At 40.0% G+C, this 20,986-nt stretch overlaps 1 protein-coding gene across 1 annotated transcript in view; it reads left to right on the top strand.

Moving 5' to 3' along the window:
* Window positions 1–17,930, top strand: part of ABCB5 (ATP binding cassette subfamily B member 5) — a 35,095-nt gene extending 17,165 nt beyond the window's left edge. The window contains exons 15-28 of the mRNA XM_059818828.1: window positions 2,445–2,606; window positions 3,096–3,335; window positions 4,988–5,134; window positions 5,581–5,685; window positions 6,467–6,544; window positions 7,667–7,750; window positions 9,702–9,905; window positions 10,750–10,850; window positions 12,211–12,351; window positions 12,837–12,993; window positions 14,720–14,917; window positions 15,842–16,048; window positions 17,055–17,201; window positions 17,733–17,930. Of these exons, the coding sequence (XP_059674811.1) occupies window positions 2,445–2,606; window positions 3,096–3,335; window positions 4,988–5,134; window positions 5,581–5,685; window positions 6,467–6,544; window positions 7,667–7,750; window positions 9,702–9,905; window positions 10,750–10,850; window positions 12,211–12,351; window positions 12,837–12,993; window positions 14,720–14,917; window positions 15,842–16,048; window positions 17,055–17,201; window positions 17,733–17,930 (2,169 nt within the window). The remainder of the gene's footprint in view (window positions 1–2,444; window positions 2,607–3,095; window positions 3,336–4,987; window positions 5,135–5,580; window positions 5,686–6,466; window positions 6,545–7,666; window positions 7,751–9,701; window positions 9,906–10,749; window positions 10,851–12,210; window positions 12,352–12,836; window positions 12,994–14,719; window positions 14,918–15,841; window positions 16,049–17,054; window positions 17,202–17,732) is intronic.
* Window positions 17,931–20,986: the final 3,056 nt, after the last annotated feature.

Below are 20,986 nucleotides of genomic sequence, written 5' to 3' on the forward strand. Positions count from 1 at the left end.
TGTTTTAACAGGGAGTTTAAATGAACAAAATTTTACTTGGGAATCATGTCTCTCTGGGTTTTTTTAGTGTTATTACTAATTACCAAGTCACTTACACTCATGTGTAACTGTAACTTAGGTCTTCTGCACTCCCTTCCTCAAATCACAATTGTTCATTCTCTGGTGAAATATGGATGGCATCTTATCAAGGCAAGGTGTGAGGACTGAATGGCCTTTTTCAGGTAGATTAATAGAAATGTGTAGTACGATATTCCTAGTGTTCTTCACTGAACAGTTGCTTCATAATTTTCAGAAAGCCTTGGGATTTAGCCCTTTTCTTTCTTTACAGACTGAAAGCAAATCAAACCCTGCACAGAACAAAAAGCAGAGCCAGTTACAAATACTGAGTCTCTGCCCCGCTCATCTGGTTTTCTTTTTATCAGCCCCACAGCTCTAGGGTGGGCACTATTGTAGAGCAGAGCTGTCAGAGCTTGTACCCGTGCATCTGTCCCACCAGCTCACAGTCCCTTCCTCTCAGCCCTCCTTTGTCAGCAATTTCCACCAGGATCTAGTGGAGCCTGGAGGCTTTGACTAAAACAGAAATTCATGGTTGGGCTGGAATGTTGTTTCATTTATCTAATATTTACTTTAATGTATTTTTAAAAGTTAAGTGAAAAATTCTGCCTTTCAGTACTTATGAACAGAGAGATATGAGCTACAAGTATGGTTCAAGGGAAATACAGAATTTATCACCTTCACTGACAGTCAGTTTAAATCTGAGGTAAAATGTAGCTGTTGGTTATATTCACATGATTATACTGATATTATTAGTATTGAGGTGACCTGTGGAAGCAAAAATAATATTCATCTAATATAATTTGTATATAAATTATACTATTGTGGCAAAGTTAAGCACTAAAAGATTGCCATTTCAGCCATAATTTAGCCCTCTTCTGCATGCTTTTTAATTTCATGATCAAATACTAACCTTTTCCAGAAGCTTATTGCTTCATTTAGTGCATAACATAGAGGGAGATCGCTCAGTTAAGTGGACTGTTCTATATACTCTTCCTCATCCTTCAGCATGTTCCCAGAACACACCCAAATGAGCCCTGAATCATAACTTATTCATCTTTTCACAGCTTTTTAATGTGCATCAACGTAGTCTCCAAATGGGATTTACAGATTTCTTCTCAACATCCCTGAGTGGAAAAAGTGGTGCTAATCTCGTTCATTATTGTTGCAGCTGAGGAGCAGAGATACCAATCTCACAAATGCACACTGTTCCTGAGCAGTCATATACAGATGCTTATAGTCTGATGTTTTTCAGATAACTTTGCATCTCCTAAAGCATTTTGCTTGTGCTGATCACAGCTCCTAGCTGCAGTGGTGAAGGCTCTGCACCTCTGCATGTTAGGGCACAGGTATGAAAATTGCACTGAGACAACCTCCTGTGACAGGCTTTGCGTGACTCAGATCTGTGAGAACTTGATGGCAGGTGTGGGGGAATAATCCAAATCTCCATGGAAGCATTCATCTACTGAAACTGTCGTCTTCTCCATGCCCCTGTTCCTGTGCCCATACGCTGTACAACTTCTGTAGCAATTAGCTTCCAGCAGGCTCCTTGACTGCAGAACACTTGTTGCGTGAGGCCCCTTGGATTTCTTCTACTGTCCCCAAGCCACCGTCTGCTCCAGGCATCAGCAAGGAGGGAAGCCGCTCTCTCCAGCAGCTGCAAGCTGGTGTGTGCTCATTTGCTGCATGGGGACTCTGCGTGCCACTGGTCTGCATGCGGGAGCTGGAGAGGGATGGAGCATGTAACCTGCAGCTGAGGCGTCGGCAGCTCTCGCTGCCAAATCCCAGCAGGCCCCTGCGTATTAGTTGACAATTTGAGTTGTAGCTTATTTCAAAAGACTGGGAGAGAGCTTTAGGCAGTGGCTAAAACCATTTGTGACCCCAGATGTGCTCCACTCCTGTATGTTTTCCTGCAAAGTCTTGTCAGAAGACATGTTTATATTATACTTCCAAAAATATGCATGAGCGGTATATAAAGAAAATATCCTTTGTTTATATACTAGCTATCCTAGCTTTATTTTGAGAAAGATCTAACTATTCTCACTCCATTTCCCTCCTATGTGTGCATACACATGGAAACACTTTATGGGTAACTTTAACTCAGACAGTTCAAGTTTGGTAAAAAGTCAAATAACCTTAATTATAGCCTTTAATACCTGCCTTCACTGTCTAATAAGATTAATGTGGTTTTCCCTGCCTGAATTAGGCAAGTGAAAGTGTCCTTAAACTATTAAACAAGAGACATGAATCCAGGAAAAAAATCTTTGCTTTTAATAGAAAGTATTCTTTTTAAAGTTTGGGTTTATTTTATAATATAAATGCCTGAAATAACTTTATATGCTGTTTTCTTGCACATTTTAATGTAAATTGCTTTGTTGTTTTTCTGTAAGGCTCGGACTGGACGTACCACCATTGTGATTGCTCACAGACTGTCGACCATCAGGACTGCTGACACTATTGCTGGATTTGAGAAAGGTGTCGTCGTTGAACAAGGAACACACAGTGAACTCATGTCGCAGAAGGGAGTCTACTATTCTCTTGTAATGCAGCAGGTAAGGGCAAATTTATTTATTTTCTTTCTCCATTTCACAAAGTTGTGAAATGCTGGTTATGTGGAGCTATTTTCTCTCTGTAGTTCCTGCATGTTGTCCAGCTGGCAACTGCTCAGTCACTCTAGTCTGGGCACAGACACAGGCTTGGAATTCTTAGGGGTTTTACCCATAAGTGTTTCACATTTATACAATCCAATATGTCAAAAACATAACTGAGTTGAAGGCACAGACTACATAATTATGGCATAACCTCAGAACTGTTAGATTCCAGGTGGATTCCATAGACTGCTTAAAGAAAAAGAGAAAAGGGGGGGGAGGGGGAATCAGGACCACATAGTCTCCTGCTCTGCTATTTCAGACTGAAATATATGTTGCCTATAGGCAACAGTGATCACATGATTGAAACAGCCATACTCATGAGAGAAAAGTTTTACTCTTTCTTCTCCCGCTCAAAATGTCTTGTGATTGTACATCCTGAATTCTCACTAGGGTTGTAGCAATAATGTTCAAGATAATGGGACATCAGAAGAAAGTGAAGACAGAGAGGATGAGGAATATGAGGAAAATGACAGAAATTATCTTGTGGAGGAGCTGACTCTTCAAGATCATTTTGAAGAATTGGTGATCTCTGGGAGAGGCAGCATTCAAAGAAGATCCAGCAGATATAAAAGCAAGAGGTGCTCTTCTAAGAAAAAGTCCTCTGGAGAAAAGAAAAAAAAAGAGCTGGAGGTTGGTATTAAAACTTTAGTTTATAATTTTAGTGATAACATGTAAGCATCAACACAGAGTACATAATTTTAATTACTTTTAGATATCTGGCTGCCATGCAACCTTTACTCTGGTGCTATTACAGTCAGTACTCACCAGGCTGAGTATTTGTCCTAGGAATGTGGGGACAATTGTGTATGTCTTACCAAAAACTTCATTTTAACACTGACTTAGTGTGGAGCTGCAAAAAACTTGTGCTGTTGATTTGTTATGTTTCATAAAATTAAGCGTATTATTTCAGTGTTACTGATGTTTTTTAATTCTGTCTAATTAAAACAAATTGTGAGATTTCATTTGCAGGATTTCTTTCTCTCTCTCTCTCTCTCTCTCTCTCTAGTGGACTCTGGATCAGACTTTGGGTAGGCAGCTAAATAGAAACTTGATTTTGTTTTTTCCTATTTTGTACTGCTTGAACTACAGCATTTTTTGCATTACATCTATTGGAAGAGTTGTTTAGTGTTTTTTGTGTTTGGGGTGGTTTTTTTACCTGATTTCAGGACCCTTGAAGTGAAGAAATAAAATGTAAATTCTGCAGTAAAACCATGGATCTTTTTAAATCTATAGAAGTTAGGATCTCCTCTGTAATACAGCATCTGATTATTTAAAATACTTACAGAGACCTTAGTGTAATTTGTATCTATCGATATTCCTTCTCACTAAAATATAGCTTCCAGCTAATACATATTTCAAACAGTATGAAGGAGCTGGATCCATTGCTATTATCACAAAAAAGTTATGCAACTTCAAAAGATGCTTTTTGTGTATTAATACTGCTTAAGACCTCAGAGGAAGTAGTGGGTGTTCATGCTCAAGACTTCAGTATTCATCACATTCACAAAAAATTAAGAAATCAAGCAGTTGTAATTATTTCTGAAAGCTCAGCCCCCTTTTCTAGTTGAGGCTTAGCCACCCTTATTCAGCATCCAAAACATGGGATAAAATAACCAGGAAGCAGGAGCAACTTACTTGTAACCCTGCCTAGTATTTTTGTCTCGTTTTGAATGTTTTCATCTTTTGCTTTTCCAGAACTCCCCCTGTGGAGGCATAGGCACTTGAATAAATTAGTAAAGCAGAACAGGGCATTTTTTTGTGCTTTCAAAGGAGATGCAGGCTGACTGTCTGTTATATATGCCTCTTTCATGCTTTTGGTAATGATGCATAGGCTATAGTTTGCAAAAAAGAAAGATGACCTCTCTGCCCAATTGTATTACTGCCAGCCCACTAGCATGTAGCTGAACCAAAGGGATCTTTTCTGTGCTCTCAACAGTGAGACTTTTTAGTTCTTTACAGAAAGATTCAAGTGTTAGTTGCCATTCATGGTGACCAGTCCCATCTGACCTTCAATGAACTGTCCTGGCCCTTCTCCCCTCATGACTTAGCCTTTTGTTAAGTTTTTTGCTTCCAAACTTTTTACAGTGCAGTTGAAGTTCTAGGATATGAAACAGCAAAGCTGCAGATATCCGGCATGTTTGCTCAGTCCGAGTGCACAGAGAGGGCTTTCAGCAGTTTACCAAGACAGTTCACTACTCAAAGCCTAATGAACACCCACTGTCTGGGGAATTTCATGTTCTGCAACCTTCCAAGGAAAACTTGCAGCTTTCCCTTTCCTGTAGGAAGAAAACCTCCCTGCTGTGCCTTATTCAAGAATCCTGGCTCTGAACAAACCCGAGTGGCTGTATGTATTGCTGGGAGTGATTGCTGCTGCTGTCTCAGGTGGGGTCCACCCTGCATTCGCTGTTATATTTGGAAAAATCATTGGGGTAAGGTTTTGTTTGGTTGGTTTGTTTTGGAGTGGTTTTTTGCAAATGGATGTTGCAGTCCTCATGTTGCCTGCCTCATGCTCAGCCAGTTCTCTCTATGTAAGACTCTGGGTGGGATTCACCTGTATAAATGAATCCAATGAAAAATGGATAAATGTTGGTGAAGTGACCCTCTAGAGGCAGAGCCTGGTGGAACTGCATCTGACTAGCAAAGGAAAGGAGGAACGATAGTTGGAACTGGGGGAACAGATTAGCGAGGTGTAGGTTAAATGGAAAGCTGGACTGTCTTCTGGCCCTCAACAGAAAGTTGACTGCAGACTGATTTCAGGATCCAGGATACTTGCTAAGAGAAATTGAAGTAGACAAGTTTCTTGATGAAGGCTGGTTTATGTTAACTGGCACTCATAGTCTACGTACTCATTTTTGTATTTTTTTTTCTTGCATAGGCTTTTCAAGAAACAGATCCAGAAAAGAGGAATAAAAACACTTTGGTGCTTTCTTTAATGTTTCTTTTACTTGGAGTGATTACCTTAGCAGCATATATAATCCAAGTAAGTGTCACTACACTGAAATGTTAGAAGTTCTTAACTCCCCAGCAGGCTGCAGGTGTAACTCTATCAATGCAGTCTGAGAAGCAAAACACCCATCAGAGCTTACAAAAACACGCAGAAGTGCCAGGGTTCTTCCTGAGATATGTGGGTTTTTACGGATGTGTTTACTTAAAGACGTATGTCCATATTTGCTGTTGGTTTAAAGAAGCCACTGAAGGCAATGTGGATTCAGCATGATTGAAAAAAAAGTTGATGGTCCGGCCTTAAAAGTCAAAGTTAAGACTGACGTTTCTCACTGACAATCTATAGGGTCTTGCCAAAGTAAGTATAAAATAGACTCTTCCCATAGCAGACGGTGTTTTGCATACCATCAAGCAAACTCCATCGTTTGCTGTCCTCTTACGACTGCTCCACAGCCTGCAGGAAACAATTACTGCACGTTGATGTCCATACCATAAAATCCACAGGTATGTCTGCTGTGAGCGAATGTCTCTGGTAGCAGTCAGAGTAGGGAGGCCAACGACTAGATAGGCTGATTAATCTTTTAGTGCTGGGGTATACAAATAAGGCATTACAACCAAGCTCCTGCCTTCTTTGCCATGTTGCCTCCATTCTGTGGGAAAATAGAGTTGCAGGTTCCAGGAATGTGAATGGTGCTTTTCCCAAGGCTTATATAGAGAGAGAGAGTTGTAGGGTTTTTATGTCATTGCTTTTGTTGTGCAGCTTTATAAACAGAGTTAAAGCATCAGATGAGAAAACGTGACTATCTTTCCTCCCTCAGGGGTTCATGTTTGGGAAATCTGGGGAAATACTAACCATGAGACTGCGCTCTTTGTCCTTCAGAGCATTACTTCACCAGGTATGAATTATGCAGCTAGGGTATCATGAGAGCCAGATGGCTTTTGCAGACTGTTACAAGGTACACATTGGGTTTTAATTGTGTGGTCTGGAGAAAAGAAAACAAACATGTCTCTTCTACCACTATCTTAGGAAAAAGTACAACTTTTCTGAAAATCTCCTAATCCGTGTGCAATTTGACTATTTGCAGTAGCAGCACTGAGCCTAATTTTGAAGAGCTGTCATTGCAAATGTGCACACTTCTGACATGTTAATATGCAAATGGTTTGCAGCTGTCTGTGTGTACAAGGATGACCAAAAAGGTTTAATCTCCCCTTGCTTGGGTGGTCATGATGCAAGTATGTAATATATAGATTTAAGTCTAATCTGTTTAGTTATTTAAATTTAAATCTACATACTGCAATCCATAGCAAGTAGACAATTGATAATTTTTTTACTGCAAAAAATTCAAATTGCCCTATTGCATCAAGAATTACCCATGAGAAGAATAAAGTTACTTACATTAAACCCTTCCAGTTAATTTCTGCAATTTCATGTTACTTGCATAGAAGTTTTGAGAACGCATAACTTGGCACCCCACACACCCATTGGGGACAAGAACCTGTGTGTTCATAGAAACATCTGAAAGGGACTAGGAGAGGGAAAATTAGTAATTTAAAAAAAAAACCTGCCATAGCCTTTGGAAGTAAAAAGGCCTCATTTCCTTTCTGTATGTACAAATATAAATGAGCAATTGCTCTTCTATAGTGAATGGAATAGGTAACTTGTAAAAAGAGAATATTAACGTCTTTAGGCCCAAGGAAGGACTGAGTAAAAGGGGTTTATAGTAAGTTTCTAAATAGGCACATTCAGAAGTACATCCCAGCTAAAAACACTTTGATTGCAAACAATCAGATAATTCACAACAGAATAATACTTTCTAAGCTTTTACTTTTGGCTTACTTGGAAGATGCTAACTACAGAGGAAGAATATTGCATTTAACCATCACGACTTGTACTTCCATTTCCCCGTATGCTACCTGAACTGGAAGTGTTTACTCATTTTATTAGTAATCCTGATAAATCTGAAATATGGTAAGAACACGTAATTTTTGGAAACAAAAATTAGTGTCTTTTCTTGCAGGAGGTTGGATGGTATGATGACCAGAAAAATGCTGTTGGTGTTCTGCTAACTCGGCTTGCTACAGATGCTTCTCAAGTCAAAGGGGTATGCTGATTCTCTTTTTTTTGTGTGCTTTTAAAATTTTTTTCCTTATAAATATTAATTGCAATTGGCAAGGGACACTGAGGTTATTATTACAAGGCAGTAAATCTACCCCACGGACTAGCAGATGCATTTACATAGCATGCTGTTGACACCTTGGAAATGGCTTCCCAACTCATAATTTATGAGAACAATCAAAAATCCAGCAGATGTTCATGTACCTTTCATTTCCCTCCCTGCAAGTCTTTAAGCTAAGTATACAATAACTGTAGACCACTTCACCATGCAAAGTGAAATCTGCATATATGCTGGGAAGCAGAATTAGTGGACCCCAGGTTTTTACACCCTATGATGGCTGCCATGAAGAGGTTGCATCTGCAGTGATACAAACGCGTACTGACCTTAATGAAGAGAATTATTCTTCCCATCCCCACCAAATATGCTTCACACACAAGCAGACCAAACAGTAAGAAATGGCCCAGCATTAATAAAGAACACGAGGGAGTGCGATGGCCAAGGGAGGGAATGACTCAAGGCGCTGGTATGGGAGAGGTGGTCACTGGACACTGGCAGGAGAATGAGACAAATTCTGCTCAATTCCTCCTACTGCTCACCTCATCAGCAGTCCCTGACAATCTGCCAAATGTCTCTCTGTTTCTTCCCTTCTCCTTGGAAAAAAAAAAAAAAAATCACTGCAGGACTTGCAGGGGAAATGTTTCCTGGTTTGTTTTGAGATGTTTTGTTTCCTTCAAATTTGTACATCAAAAACCCTTTAATCCCTACATTTTTCAGTCTCTGTAGACTTTTGTTTCTCTCTCCTTCCTTATGGGCTTGTAGTGAGAAAATAGTCTTTGACAAAACTTAGTAATTTTTATCTTTTAAAGTTCCAGTTTGCTTGAGTGGCATTGAACTCTATCACCCTGTCGGGGCAGTAGAAAGGAGGGGTGCGCAGACTGCCCTAACTAAAAAAGCCAACTAAGGGCATTAATTGGTCTCCAGCGCTATTGTGTTCCCTGGAGCGCTACAGTGTCAGTAAGTACGTACTGTGCCTCATGCTGCGCTGGCTGAAGTTTCCAAATCCATCTTTATGTGCAGCCCCTAGAACATATGGCAACAATTCACCTTGGCATTGGTTTAATTATTACTATTTTAAATTTTATTGAACAAGAAAAGCCTTTTCAGGGCAGGAAAGTCTTTGGCAAAAGAGAGAATAATTTTTGCTTTCCGCCCAAGAATTTTTGTTTTTTCCATCAAGCCAAATTTTGGAAGATGAACTATTTCCACAGGGCTGTTTTCAGACCTTTTTTTCTGCAGATCAGAGCCCACCCGGATGCTGGATGCTAATCATCTCTCATTTTAAAAGTTCTTGATGAAAAGGTTACATGGGCTGGGATGAGATAGGAGTTCTTGAGTATGAGTTCATCTTTCCCACTCATTATCCCTGCTGAGATAAAGCATTTCTGCAGGGTGGTCATATCTAGATTATTTTTTTTCCGAGAACCCAACCCCAGGTACAGCAGTGTGAGAACCTCAGAATGAGTAGTTTCCACCACCATTAGTGGGACAGGTCAATGGATGGCTGTTATTAGAATGAAGCCCCTCTTGCCTAATGCTGAGCACCCAACAACCAACCTGCCCTACTGTGACAGTGGCCACAGTCTTCTGTGCCTCCAGTAGTGCAGGAAGTCCCAGATATATATTTTATTAAACAACTATCATGACCAACTGTTTAGACTCCTTTAACCTTGCTTGAAGGCCCGAATGCTGGCAGGTAAGAGGAACATCTAGGAACAGTTCCCTAAGTAGGTGCATAATGTCCACACACATGACCATGCATGGTTTAGTTTTCCAGCTGAACTGCTGGCCTTGACTGTATAGTGATTTCAAGTGGTGATATAAGTAACAAAAAGAAAATCTAATTACTGATATTTGGGGGTTTCTGGGGTTTTCTTAGGCAACTGGAAGCCGACTTGGACTGATAACTATGACTGTCTTTACCCTTCTGACTGCCATCGTTATTGCTTTTGTATATGGCTGGCAGTTAACTTTGCTTATCCTGGCCTGCGTTCCTTTCCTTATTGCTACAAATGCTGCAAGAGTTAGCTCTGTGTCTGGTCATGCTGCAAAAGATCAAAAAGCTTTGGAAGAGGCTGGAAGAGTAAGTTCTCCAATTTTAACTACAGGGTTATGGTGTGAGATCACTTTTAAGGACGATACTGTAGCGACACTACATCTGACTCAATTATCCAAGATAATTGAGGGGGAAGAGGAGAGGACAGGACAGGGTGGGAGATGAAGGGAATGTTTATATATCCCCAAGAAAAGCAGAACATAGATAACACAAAACATCTGTAAATTATGCTATAAAAATGCATTTGAAAGCTTCCATGGCAGATTTCTGGGTAGGGACAGATGTAACAGCAGCAGCCCTGGCACTGATGCGCCTTGTGCCTAGGGTGAGCAGCGTAGCTCTGCACTGCTCTGTGCTGTGGCCAGAAGCGTTGCAGGGTTGAGCCATCAAGCCCTGACATTGCTACTTTTTTATTCCATCATAAAATGCAAACCATTAACGCACTCAAGAGTTTCAGGGTACTGCCTTCATTCACCTGATAGCATTCTTCCAGAAGAAAGTAGTTGTTCATGCAAAATTGCAAGTTGTGTCCAGATGACTGGGGTTTGTCCCTATTTTATGAAATAGGGTTTAACTCATTGGGATCACAACCTACAGGTCAGAGCAGGGGCCACTGATGCTTCCGGCGTGCTGGTCCAAGGTTCTGAACTCAAACACATTGTTGGCTTCAGCCCCCGCCTTGTCTTGTGACTGTGGGGTGAATAATCTCATTGCTCTGGGCTTTCCTTCACCTGGTAATAGACCTCGATCTCCTGTCTTAAGCAAATGGTTTCTGATCGAAAAACATTAAATGCTAGAGAAGAGATCGAGTGTTTAGGAGTTGTAGATTGCAATTGTAAGGGATTACCTCTTGTTTTATCTCCCAATTTAGATTTCAACAGAATCTGTTGAAAACATAAGAACTGTAGCTTCACTGACCAGGGAAGAAGCATTTTATGAAAGATATGTTACAAGTTTGAATGGTCCATATAGGTGGGATTTTTTTCTTTAATAATTCTTTCTTTGTACATTTTAGTCTTTCAGGTTTATTGTAAATACATTTCTCGCAAACTATCCAATACCCAAAAGATTGGGAAGGCTATTAATAGCCGTTTACATAGTTTAGAAATTTGTTCACTCAGTATATTTTAATATACACTTTTAAATGCAGAGTGAAAAGACATTTGCAGGATTTGCCTTTTCGTTACACCAACACTTTATAAAACTGCTTTCTCTCCATATGTGTTACAGAATATTGTGTTTGCTTGTGTATGCCTAAATATAGGACATTCTCACTCCATTTCAGTATATTGGTTTGATACTAGTTAACTCAGGAACTGACAGTTAACTCCCATACCACACCCTTTATAACAAAAAACAGTTTTATTCCCCTCATGACTTTGAAACCCTGAAATGAACTTCATATGTTTCCCTTGTTTGACCCGCTACATCCCACTGATTTGTATCCACTGAAACGCGTTTGAATCATCAAGGATGCCAGATTTTTTTCTAGCTCCATTTTATTTAAACAAAATAGCCCAAAATCTAATTTGTTTCTTTCCTCCTTCAAGGTAACTAATATAAAAGAAGGAATTGAAAACAATGCATTTTATAACCTGTCCTCAGCCAAAACAGTGTTAAAATTCAGTGTCTGAACTGGTAATATCCCAGATAATGGGCAGGATGCTCACCTGGACTGTCAAAGGTCTCAGGTTTACAGCTCAGACTAGAAAGGAGACTTGCAATTCCTCAGAGAGCATCCTAAACCATGAGGGTAGGGTCCTCCAGGCTCTGATTCAGTGTGCGTTCAATTAGCTACATAAAATGAAACTTCTCCAGAAGGATGGATTGAGAAATAGAGGCTTAGTTTAAATCCCTGCGGGGATACCCCGAAATATGTCCCTGCTCCAAATCAGGATGAGAGGTCTCTGCTCGGATGGGAAGACCTGGCAGAAGACTGCAGGCAGCTCTTAGCCTGGGTTGGAGCCTGCTTGTTTTCTTAATAAAATGGGTCATATGTGGTAGTTATTAAATTTTATTATTTTTTTTTACTGCTCTAGTGACCTGTCCTGCTGTAGAAAAGCAAAGGAAGAGATTCAAGATAGCATAACTGAGGATGAAGGAACTCATTGCTTTCTGTCCTAAGGGCAGTTCCATGTCACAATGTGGGGTGCTTTTAGGGTCTGGCAGGGCTTCTTTGTGAGTGTGCATGTGTTCTGGGCTGATTTGTTGTGTTTTTGGGGGGTAGGCTGTATTGTTTGAAAACTTTAAGCCAGAAATCTGGCCATCCCCCAGCCAGTATCTGCTGTTTCTGTTTTACAAGTTATTTATGGAAAGTCTCTTTCTTTATTAGAGATTCTCTGACAAAAGCCCCTTTCTATGGATTTACCTACGGAGTAGCTCAGTGTGCAAGCTACTTTATTAACGCGGCAGTCTTCAGATTTGGGGCATGGCTCATTGCCCATTGTCTGAGCAACTTTGAAAACGTATTTATGTGAGTATACTTTATAAAATGTGAAAAAATATTGATACACAGGATAGTGATTTCAATGCATGCAAATTATTTCATCAAACTACAGAGGTAACTGGGCATAGAGGTTCAGGAATTTGGTCTGGTTGGGAGTGCAGTTTAGGCAGAAGCGCTGTTTTGGAGAAATGTGCATACTTGGGCAGTGAAGCAGCAAACGTGTGGCCATGCTCAGCACACCTACTCTGGAGAAGTCTTTGCTGTCTGACGTTCCTTCCAGGCAGAGGGTATTACATAGAGAAGTGATGTGACACCACTGCTCATCTATAAAGTAGTTATAGGAATAAATAGAACTTCCTAATACTGGATCCCATTTTGGAGGGTGAGGAGCTCCAGAAATGTCATAACCTAAAGATGCTAAAAACCTTTACTGTGAAGGTTTGTTTTATACATGAGGAAAACAATGCATTGCCCCACCTGAAATGAATGATGCTTTGTATTTTGTTTTTTAGAGTCTTCTCTTCCATCATATTTGCAGCTATGAATGTTGGTCAGTCTGCTTCCCTGGCACCAGATTATAGTAAAGCTAGAATGTCAGCCCAAAGAATCTTTCAACTTTTGGACAGAAAACCTCTAATTGACAGTTACAGTGAAGAAGGTGAAAAATTGGTAAGGGTTTTTTTTTGCCTTGGGGGTTGTGGGGTTTTTTGGGTTTTGGTTGTGTTTTGTTTTGGGGTTTTTTTTTAGAAAAATGTTGAAACAAACTAAATTAGTAAGGTTTCATTGTCTGCAACTGTATTCATAGCTTCATATTTTTTTAGGGTGTCACAAAAGACAGACATTAGATAAAATAGTGATACTGACTCAATTTTTTTTAATGGACCATATTATTTGTGGTTTTCAGTCAGAAGTGTATAGCCTTGAATGTAGTTTTGCTCTGAATGAGCTATAAAGAAAATACTTTTCATTCTACTGACCCACATCTTAAATGGTTTCAGGAAAACACTGACAATGTCAGTTCCACTAACAGTTGCATTGTCTTTGTAAGGGTTTACAAGAGAAATAAAATACAAATGTATTCTTCTACTCTTCTTGTAGATAAGAGAGAGACTAATTCCTTCAGAGACACAACAGTTTTGCCAAAAGCCATCCTCTTACAACTGTGGAAACTGTTACAAGTAAAAATGTGCTCTTCTGAAGTCAAAACTAACTTAATGAATAATCTGGTTTGCCCTAAAGTTTGGGGGCGGGGAGGGGAGGAGACAACAAGGAAAAAAACAAGAAAAAGGAAAAAAAAAAACCCAAAACACACTCAAAATCCCAAAAAACTCACCTCTAAACCAAAACTGTCATTAAGGAAACTGACATCAGTACTTGTTAAATTTCTGCATTAAATGCTTTCAGTTTACGTGATCTGGAAGGATTACATTTGCATATCCATCTAAGTTTAAAATTAACTTCTCACGTAGGCTTTAGATGGTAGCCCCTACTCAGGAAGCCATAATCCAGTTTCTATAACTTTAAGCTTATAGACAGGATTTTTAGCCTTTAAAGTTAGGAGCATGCTTAGATATCTTCTTGAACCATGGTCCTCCAGCAGAGACCTTGAAAGATTTGGCAGAAGGTCCCTGGTAAAATAAAACTTAAATGAAAATATTTCTAGTATAGACTGGACTCAAATGCCAGTGATGCCTGTGACTTCAGCAAAGCAAAGCTTTGAGCCCATTAAATTAGATCATCAGCTGCTGTGAGAGCATGGTACTAGTGGTGCTGCTAGTACGTGCATAGGGCTGGCTCCTACCCCAAACAATAGGAGAGGCCGTAGTCTTAATGTGTGCCCCCTTTCTTCCACTTGGGCTTAGAAATCGCCCTGGCTAGAATGGCTAATTAACAACTATCATTGCTTTTTAAAACACAGCTTGTCCTACATGCCTGTGAGTTACCTACCAAAGAATTTAGCTCTGCTATCTTAACACAAGATCAAGCTCAGCTATTAAATTCATTCAAATTGTGCTACCTGCAATGCGAGATCAGGAAAACAAATGCTATAGCTTATATCAAGAGTAGAAGTGCCTCAATTACATGTGTCAGAAATGAAAAATATTGTTGTTTATTTGTCTAAAGATAATCTTTTCAAAGCTGAAATGAAAAATAGATACAGGAGATGCAGAAAACTATTTCTCCAGAAGGATTCTAGCAACTTACATATGCAAATCATCCCACAAATAATGATACTACACTTCATCCAATATGTAATTGAAAAGGACAGTTTTGAAAACACCCTCCCAAACCTCTTTGAAAGTTCTCTCATTTAAATAACCAAGTCTTACAAGTGTTATTTTAGTTAAAGCTAATAAATGCCAATATGAGTGTGTGAATTCCTGTTACTTTTCAGAGCAATTTTGAAGGCAACATTGAATTCAGAAACATCCGTTTTGTGTATCCAACAAGGCCAGAAGTTCAAGTTTTGCGAGGACTCAATGTGAAGGTTAACAAAGGACAGACTCTGGCATTAGTGGGAAGCAGTGGCTGTGGCAAAAGCACATCCATTCAGCTCTTGGAGAGATTTTATGACCCTGTGGAAGGACAAGTGGTAAAAATAGACTTGTGTGGCTATTAGTAACAATTAAATCTTCAGAACTCTTTGTGTTCCAAGGTTTCAGAGGCTTTAAATGATGTTGGCAACATCTCTGGAGAGGTGCCTTTTTAAGAGGTGTGGTTTGCTGAGGTGGTGGCTCCAGTGGAGCTGTAGATAACCTCAAGACCCCTCTCGCTGCCTGTCCCTGGGCATTAGCCACACGTACCAGCACTGGCACCCATGTTGGCATGGTGTGCTGGCTCAGGGCGCAGATCTCACCGGAGAAGAGAATGATGGGGTCAGACTGTGTTGCCTCCCCAAAGCTGCTCACAGCCTGGTCACACAAGGGCATAACCTTCATGTTGCTTGTCAGTGCGTAAGTCATCTCGCTAATATGAATTCACACATTAAGTACATAAATACATGCTTCAGATAATACAAATGTAATCTCACACAGATGCTACTGCGTCACTGTTGGAGGGTTGCAATGGGCTTTTTGATGCAGTCCCCATCAATGGGTATAGAAAGTCCAAAGAGACCTCCTTGGAGGTTTTAAGATTGAGTTAAGGGCCTGCAGCTGAGATTATTTTATTGTTGTGTTCAGCTTCTTAGGGATAGGCTTTCCCGTGAGGATCCTGGTGCTTCTTGTGGTCAGTAGGGCTGAAAGGACTGCAGGAACAGCCCATAATCTGCACTCTGTGTTTCTGTCTGCTGGGAAATGGAAGCAAAAACACACACAAAATTAAGAACTAATGAAAGGAAATGTTTCATCTATATTGCTGGTTCTTTTCCATTTTGCATGCAAAATTTACTTGATTTCATCTGGGAATCTAACTCTTAACAGGCTTCCTCTTACAATTCGTGTTTCCTGTTTACAGTGTGTATCTGTGGATGAGCTCTGGAGTCAACTTGGCATCATTTTTCTGTTGCTTTTTCTAGTTAGCAGATGGATTTGATACCAAATCTTTGCATTTACAATGGCTGAGGTCCAGACTGGGCCTGGTGTCACAGGAGCCCATTTTGTTTGACTGCAGCATTGCTGAAAACATTCAATATGGAGACAACAGTAGGGTGGTTAGTCAGGTGGAAATTGAAGAAGCAGCTAAAGCAGCAAATATTCATACCTTCATTGAAAAACTGCCGGAGGTAAGAGAGTGATCTTCTCTTCACAGTGAGATTAGGTTTTTGGAGTGACATGGAAAAATCTAGGCAACGCTTGTTTACATTGATCAAATTTAAAAATAGATTTTTGTTCCCCTTCATAGGAAAAATATAGAATTTATGTTTTAAAACATCACTGTGTTTCAAGCTTAAAATCCTTGTTAGTTTGTTCAAAAAAAAGTCCATGTTCCAATTAATATAGTGGTAGACAAAGCAGAATACAAGGAAACAAGTAAGAGGACACTCTATGTACAAACAGGTCCTCATTTTTCTTTTGATATTTTTTCCTTTGACAGCTGAAACTTCTCAAGTTACTCTGAGAAAGATTATTTTCTTTTCTAAACTAATTCACTACAACTAAGTGCTCTATTTCTAATTGGATGAGCCATGCATAGGGAGTGTTTCTTAACAAATATGGAGGGGCAATAAATCAAAAAGTGAATGACATGGCATTTGACCTTCATGCCTGCCAAGAATTTGGTTCTAACAAGAAAAAATGGTTTGATAGTTTGTTTTCACTGTAGTTTTGTGTAACTTGAAAGTTATATAACGATGCTGAAAAATATTTCATCTTCAGTACTACTAATGACATTTGGGATTCTTTATTCACAAGTAATGCAGGATCAAGTTCTTCATCTGTATATCAGTAAACAGTAAATCTCTAGTTACTCTTATGATCATACGCTCATGGCCAGATGTCTGTGGACACCTTACCACTGTATCACTGGTGGTACCATTCAAGACCTATTCCAGTCTTTGGGGAAGTAAATTTTCAGACCAGGTATAAGTATGTGTGGTTGTGTGTATATATAACCTGTTTATACTGGAGGTGTTTATAAAACCTTAGCTTTATTGAAACCACTTGCACTATTCTTTTCTTTCCAAATGGAAACACCTAATCATTTTTATAGCCACACATAAAACTTTACTTTTCTAATCTTCCTTCTCTAAGAGTATTCACAGGCCTTCTTTTTTAATTTTCAACATCCAGAAATATAATACCCGGGTGGGTGAGAAAGGAACACAACTTTCTGGAGGCCAAAAACAAAGAATAGCAATTGCCCGTGCTCTGGTTCGTAATCCTGCCATTCTGCTTCTGGATGAAGCTACCTCTGCTCTTGACACAGAAAGTGAAAAGGTGAGTAATGATTATTATGTGAAATATATGTCTATATACATGGCTAGTTGCTTTCTGTAGAATACAATCAATGCAAACATGTTCCAAATGCTCAGCTGTGAAACAACAGAGCAGGTGTATCATGGTAGCTTTTCCAGCTGCAAGCTGTGAATTGAACAACACTAGGAAGCTGTGCATATCTACTAAATAAACAAGCAGAAAAAACCAGAACTTCAAGTAGAAAACACCATGGGGAGCTGATACACTTCAGCTATTGTCTTACTAGCTTTATTTGATGGTAAATACTGAATTTGTGTTCTGACCCAAACTGGATGCCCAAGAACCCACTTCTCAATGTCTCATGCTCATTTGATCAGTCTCACTGACCTCAGTGAGAAACCCTGTTGAGTAAGGGTCTCATGTATGCACTGGCTTGTATACCTATAGGAGGTACATTCAGGTCATACAAAGAGTAAGAAATCAAATGTGGTTCCTATGATGAGTGAAGGCTTTCCAGGTGCTTAACAGCATTTTCACAACATCTGTGTGCAGATCGTCCAGAAAGCTCTGGATAACGCCCGGCAAGGTCGAACCTGCATCGTCATCGCTCACCGCCTGACGACTGTACAGACTGCAGACATCATTGCAGTGATCCAGAACGGCAGGGTGGTTGAGCAGGGCACCCACAGCCAGTTACTGGCAAAGGAAGGACACTACTATGCCCTTGTAAATGCACAAGTCTCTAATTAGTACTGTTTGCAGGGTTGTTTTTTTTTTTCTGGGAAGACATGAAAAGCCTACAGAGAATTAATGTTGGCTGTGTCTGTGCTGATGGAGTAGGGGCCTTGTGTTGTACCCCGGTTGCTGCACTCGGTGTAGTCCTTGCCCCACATAGCCATGGGGATGAGCAGCGCATGCCCCAGGGTGAGTCATGGAAGGTGTACGGGGGAGTCCCAGGGGCTGAATCTGCTGGGCATTTGTGGGGATCGTGTGATCTGGAGGGAGCCAAACCTGGAGTAGCCTCATCCACAGCACAGCTTAAGTGGGGCATCCTGCTCTCACTGTCCCCCAAACCCTGGCCCACACCATGTGCCATAGACCAAGGCGGTACCAGATTATGACGGTGGTTAAGAAGCATGGATATGCAGTGAGCTGGTGCCTGTGCTTGTCCCTTGGGTTTCTTCACCAGCCAGATGCAGCCATAAAGTCGACTTAATTAGATACAGATAACTGTCAATTCTTACTGCTGAGATTCCAAATAAAGGCATTTGTATTAAATTTAGAGAGAAGGGGTTGGATATGTGGGTTTGAGGTTTTCCCCATGTTATGGAGGGGAAATTTTATTTCTAATATTACTGTGCTTTATGCATTTCTTGGAGATTCAATAGTCTATTTCAGACAATAATTGTAGTAGTTGCAAGCCTTCCATATAGAGATAAATTGACATAAAAGATACCATTGTTTTGTTTAGCATTTTTCAATTGCTGACCTAACAGAGTTTAATTGCTCTTTGCATCCATCAGGGTCACTTCAAAAGTCTTGTGGGGGAGCTAGGATGGCACCTTTTGGAGTAGACTCATGTCAGCCATGTAAATAAATTTTCTTAAAAAAACCCAATAAAATTAAAAGGTGGTTTTCAATATGGGATCCTTTATTTTGAATAGATGTGGCGCTTGAGGACATGGTTTAGTGATGGACTTGGTCGTGTTAGGGTAACAGCTGGACTTGATCTTAAGGGTCTTTTCCAATCTAAATGATTCTCTGAATAATTTTAAAGATTGTTTTAAGTGTTGGCAAAACTCACTTACACATGTGCTTTAATAATTGGTTATTCCACTGATAAATTCCTCAGCATGCTGCAATACATCCTTCAACAGTTGAAGAATATGTACTGTGTAGCCAGAGTGACTCAGCAGCCTTTTTTTTTTTATTTGGCTGGTTAAACCCAATTGCAGCATTTTAATTTTCCAAGGCTTTGCACATGGCTTTGGGTTAGGATTTATGGCCTGGAGCAACCTGCAGTACTTTATAATTTCCAGATAACTCTGCTCAGTTGTAGCAGACACAATTTAGAGTAATGACTATCATCTTCTTTGCTCATTTCAATTGTTTTCCGGCATCAGGATCCATGAGGGAAATAAAACACACAAAAGAAAACAAATTCTGGTCTCAGCTTTGCCAAAATAAATACAGTCCCTGTCCCTCACGCAATTTTTCACAGGGGCTGTTACAAGAGCAGTTATCACTCATTCAGGAGCCCCTCTGATGTGACCTCTTCACTTTCTCGTGATGGGCAGATACTACAGGAGCTGCTGCCCTCATTACATTCCCAGTTATCCAATGTGGGCTCCAATTAATTCCCTTTTCCCTGTTTTGTTTCTGCACTGGAGTTGAAATTACAAGCAGTAGAGTTTGATTCTCAGTTTTGAAAATAAAGTATCTTCCTTCTTAATCCAGAAATCTTTTGTAGAAAGGGTTATTTTTGTACTTTTGGTTAGATGTAGATGTGGTTTTCATTACAATTGTAATGAATAATAAATTTTTGTAATATTACAATTCATTATGATCTATTGCAGTAACAATTAAGTAAGATGAAGTAAAATGGGAAATTAATTTAAATATATAAATAGAGATAACTGTCGCTAAGCTAAGGCTCTGTAACACCATGAATCATCTAACATCTGCAGCTAGTTAATGGAGTATCTCTGTGGAAAATACTGCATTCACATCCATGCAGATAACGGAGAAGAATCCGAAATGTGCTTCCTTCCTACCAGCTTGGAATTATTACTAGCACTGGGGCAAGAGGAGTGAGGAAACATGCACTATTTGACCTGGAAGGTGCTGAAAGAGCTGCAGCATGGTCAGCCTAGAAAAATAAGTTCTGTGACTTGTGTTTCCCCTTATTTGCTCTTTCAGATGTCAACATTACCTACCACGGAAAGAAAAGTGGCTACACTTGCATCCCTTTTGGCATGTTCCTTGCCCTTGTTTACATAGAGCATTCTCATGCTGCAATAGCTGGACAGACTCAGTACTAGCTATGTATGTTAAGGATAAACAGATAAAGGTCTTCAAGTAAGATGCTTGGCAGCACTGTGTCACATCGTTCCTTATGGAAAGGTAGATGGGGGTTTTGTTCGGGACCAGAAGGAGCAGGTGCCAGTGCCGTGATGGAGGGAGCATGTGTGCACCACTCTGGGCTGTGGCAGCCAAGTGGGGAAAGAGCAGTGCCAGACAGATGTGCCTCAGGAATGTCCTCTGCCCTTACATGATTAAAAAGGGGAAATAGAAAACACAACTGAAATAAATAGTGTTGATTTACTGAAGTTCACAAGTGAGATGTTATGTAACATAAGAACACGCTTTACTGATTTATCTCAATACAAACATACCAAAAGCCACTCATAGTGCAGTTCTGTGTAAAAGATCACCTGCAGATGTGAGAAAAACACCAGACAAAAGCCTGTCCTACCCAATGCAAAAGAGATGGCTAAGCAAGGAAACAGAGTGAAATCCCAGCCACCTGTAAAAATGACAAAAAAGCACACTAGCATGCCTGCTAAAAGACAAACTGAGCTGGATGACTTTACAGACTCCATGAGATATAAATAGATTAACATGCTCAGCTTGTAGGCACTAATAACAAACTCTGGTGGTTTATTTCAGACCATCCAAGTCACCTTCACAGCTAGATATGCCCATACATCTTGCAGGCTGGCTCCGATTAAAAGCAGACCTAAATTCAGAGACAAACGCATGTTAAAAGCACCTTTTTAGCACCAAACCCTAGACAGATGTAGAGA

This window comes from Gavia stellata, chromosome 6 (assembly GCF_030936135.1).
Source record: "Gavia stellata isolate bGavSte3 chromosome 6, bGavSte3.hap2, whole genome shotgun sequence".
In the NCBI taxonomy this organism is placed as follows: domain Eukaryota; kingdom Metazoa; phylum Chordata; class Aves; order Gaviiformes; family Gaviidae; genus Gavia; species Gavia stellata.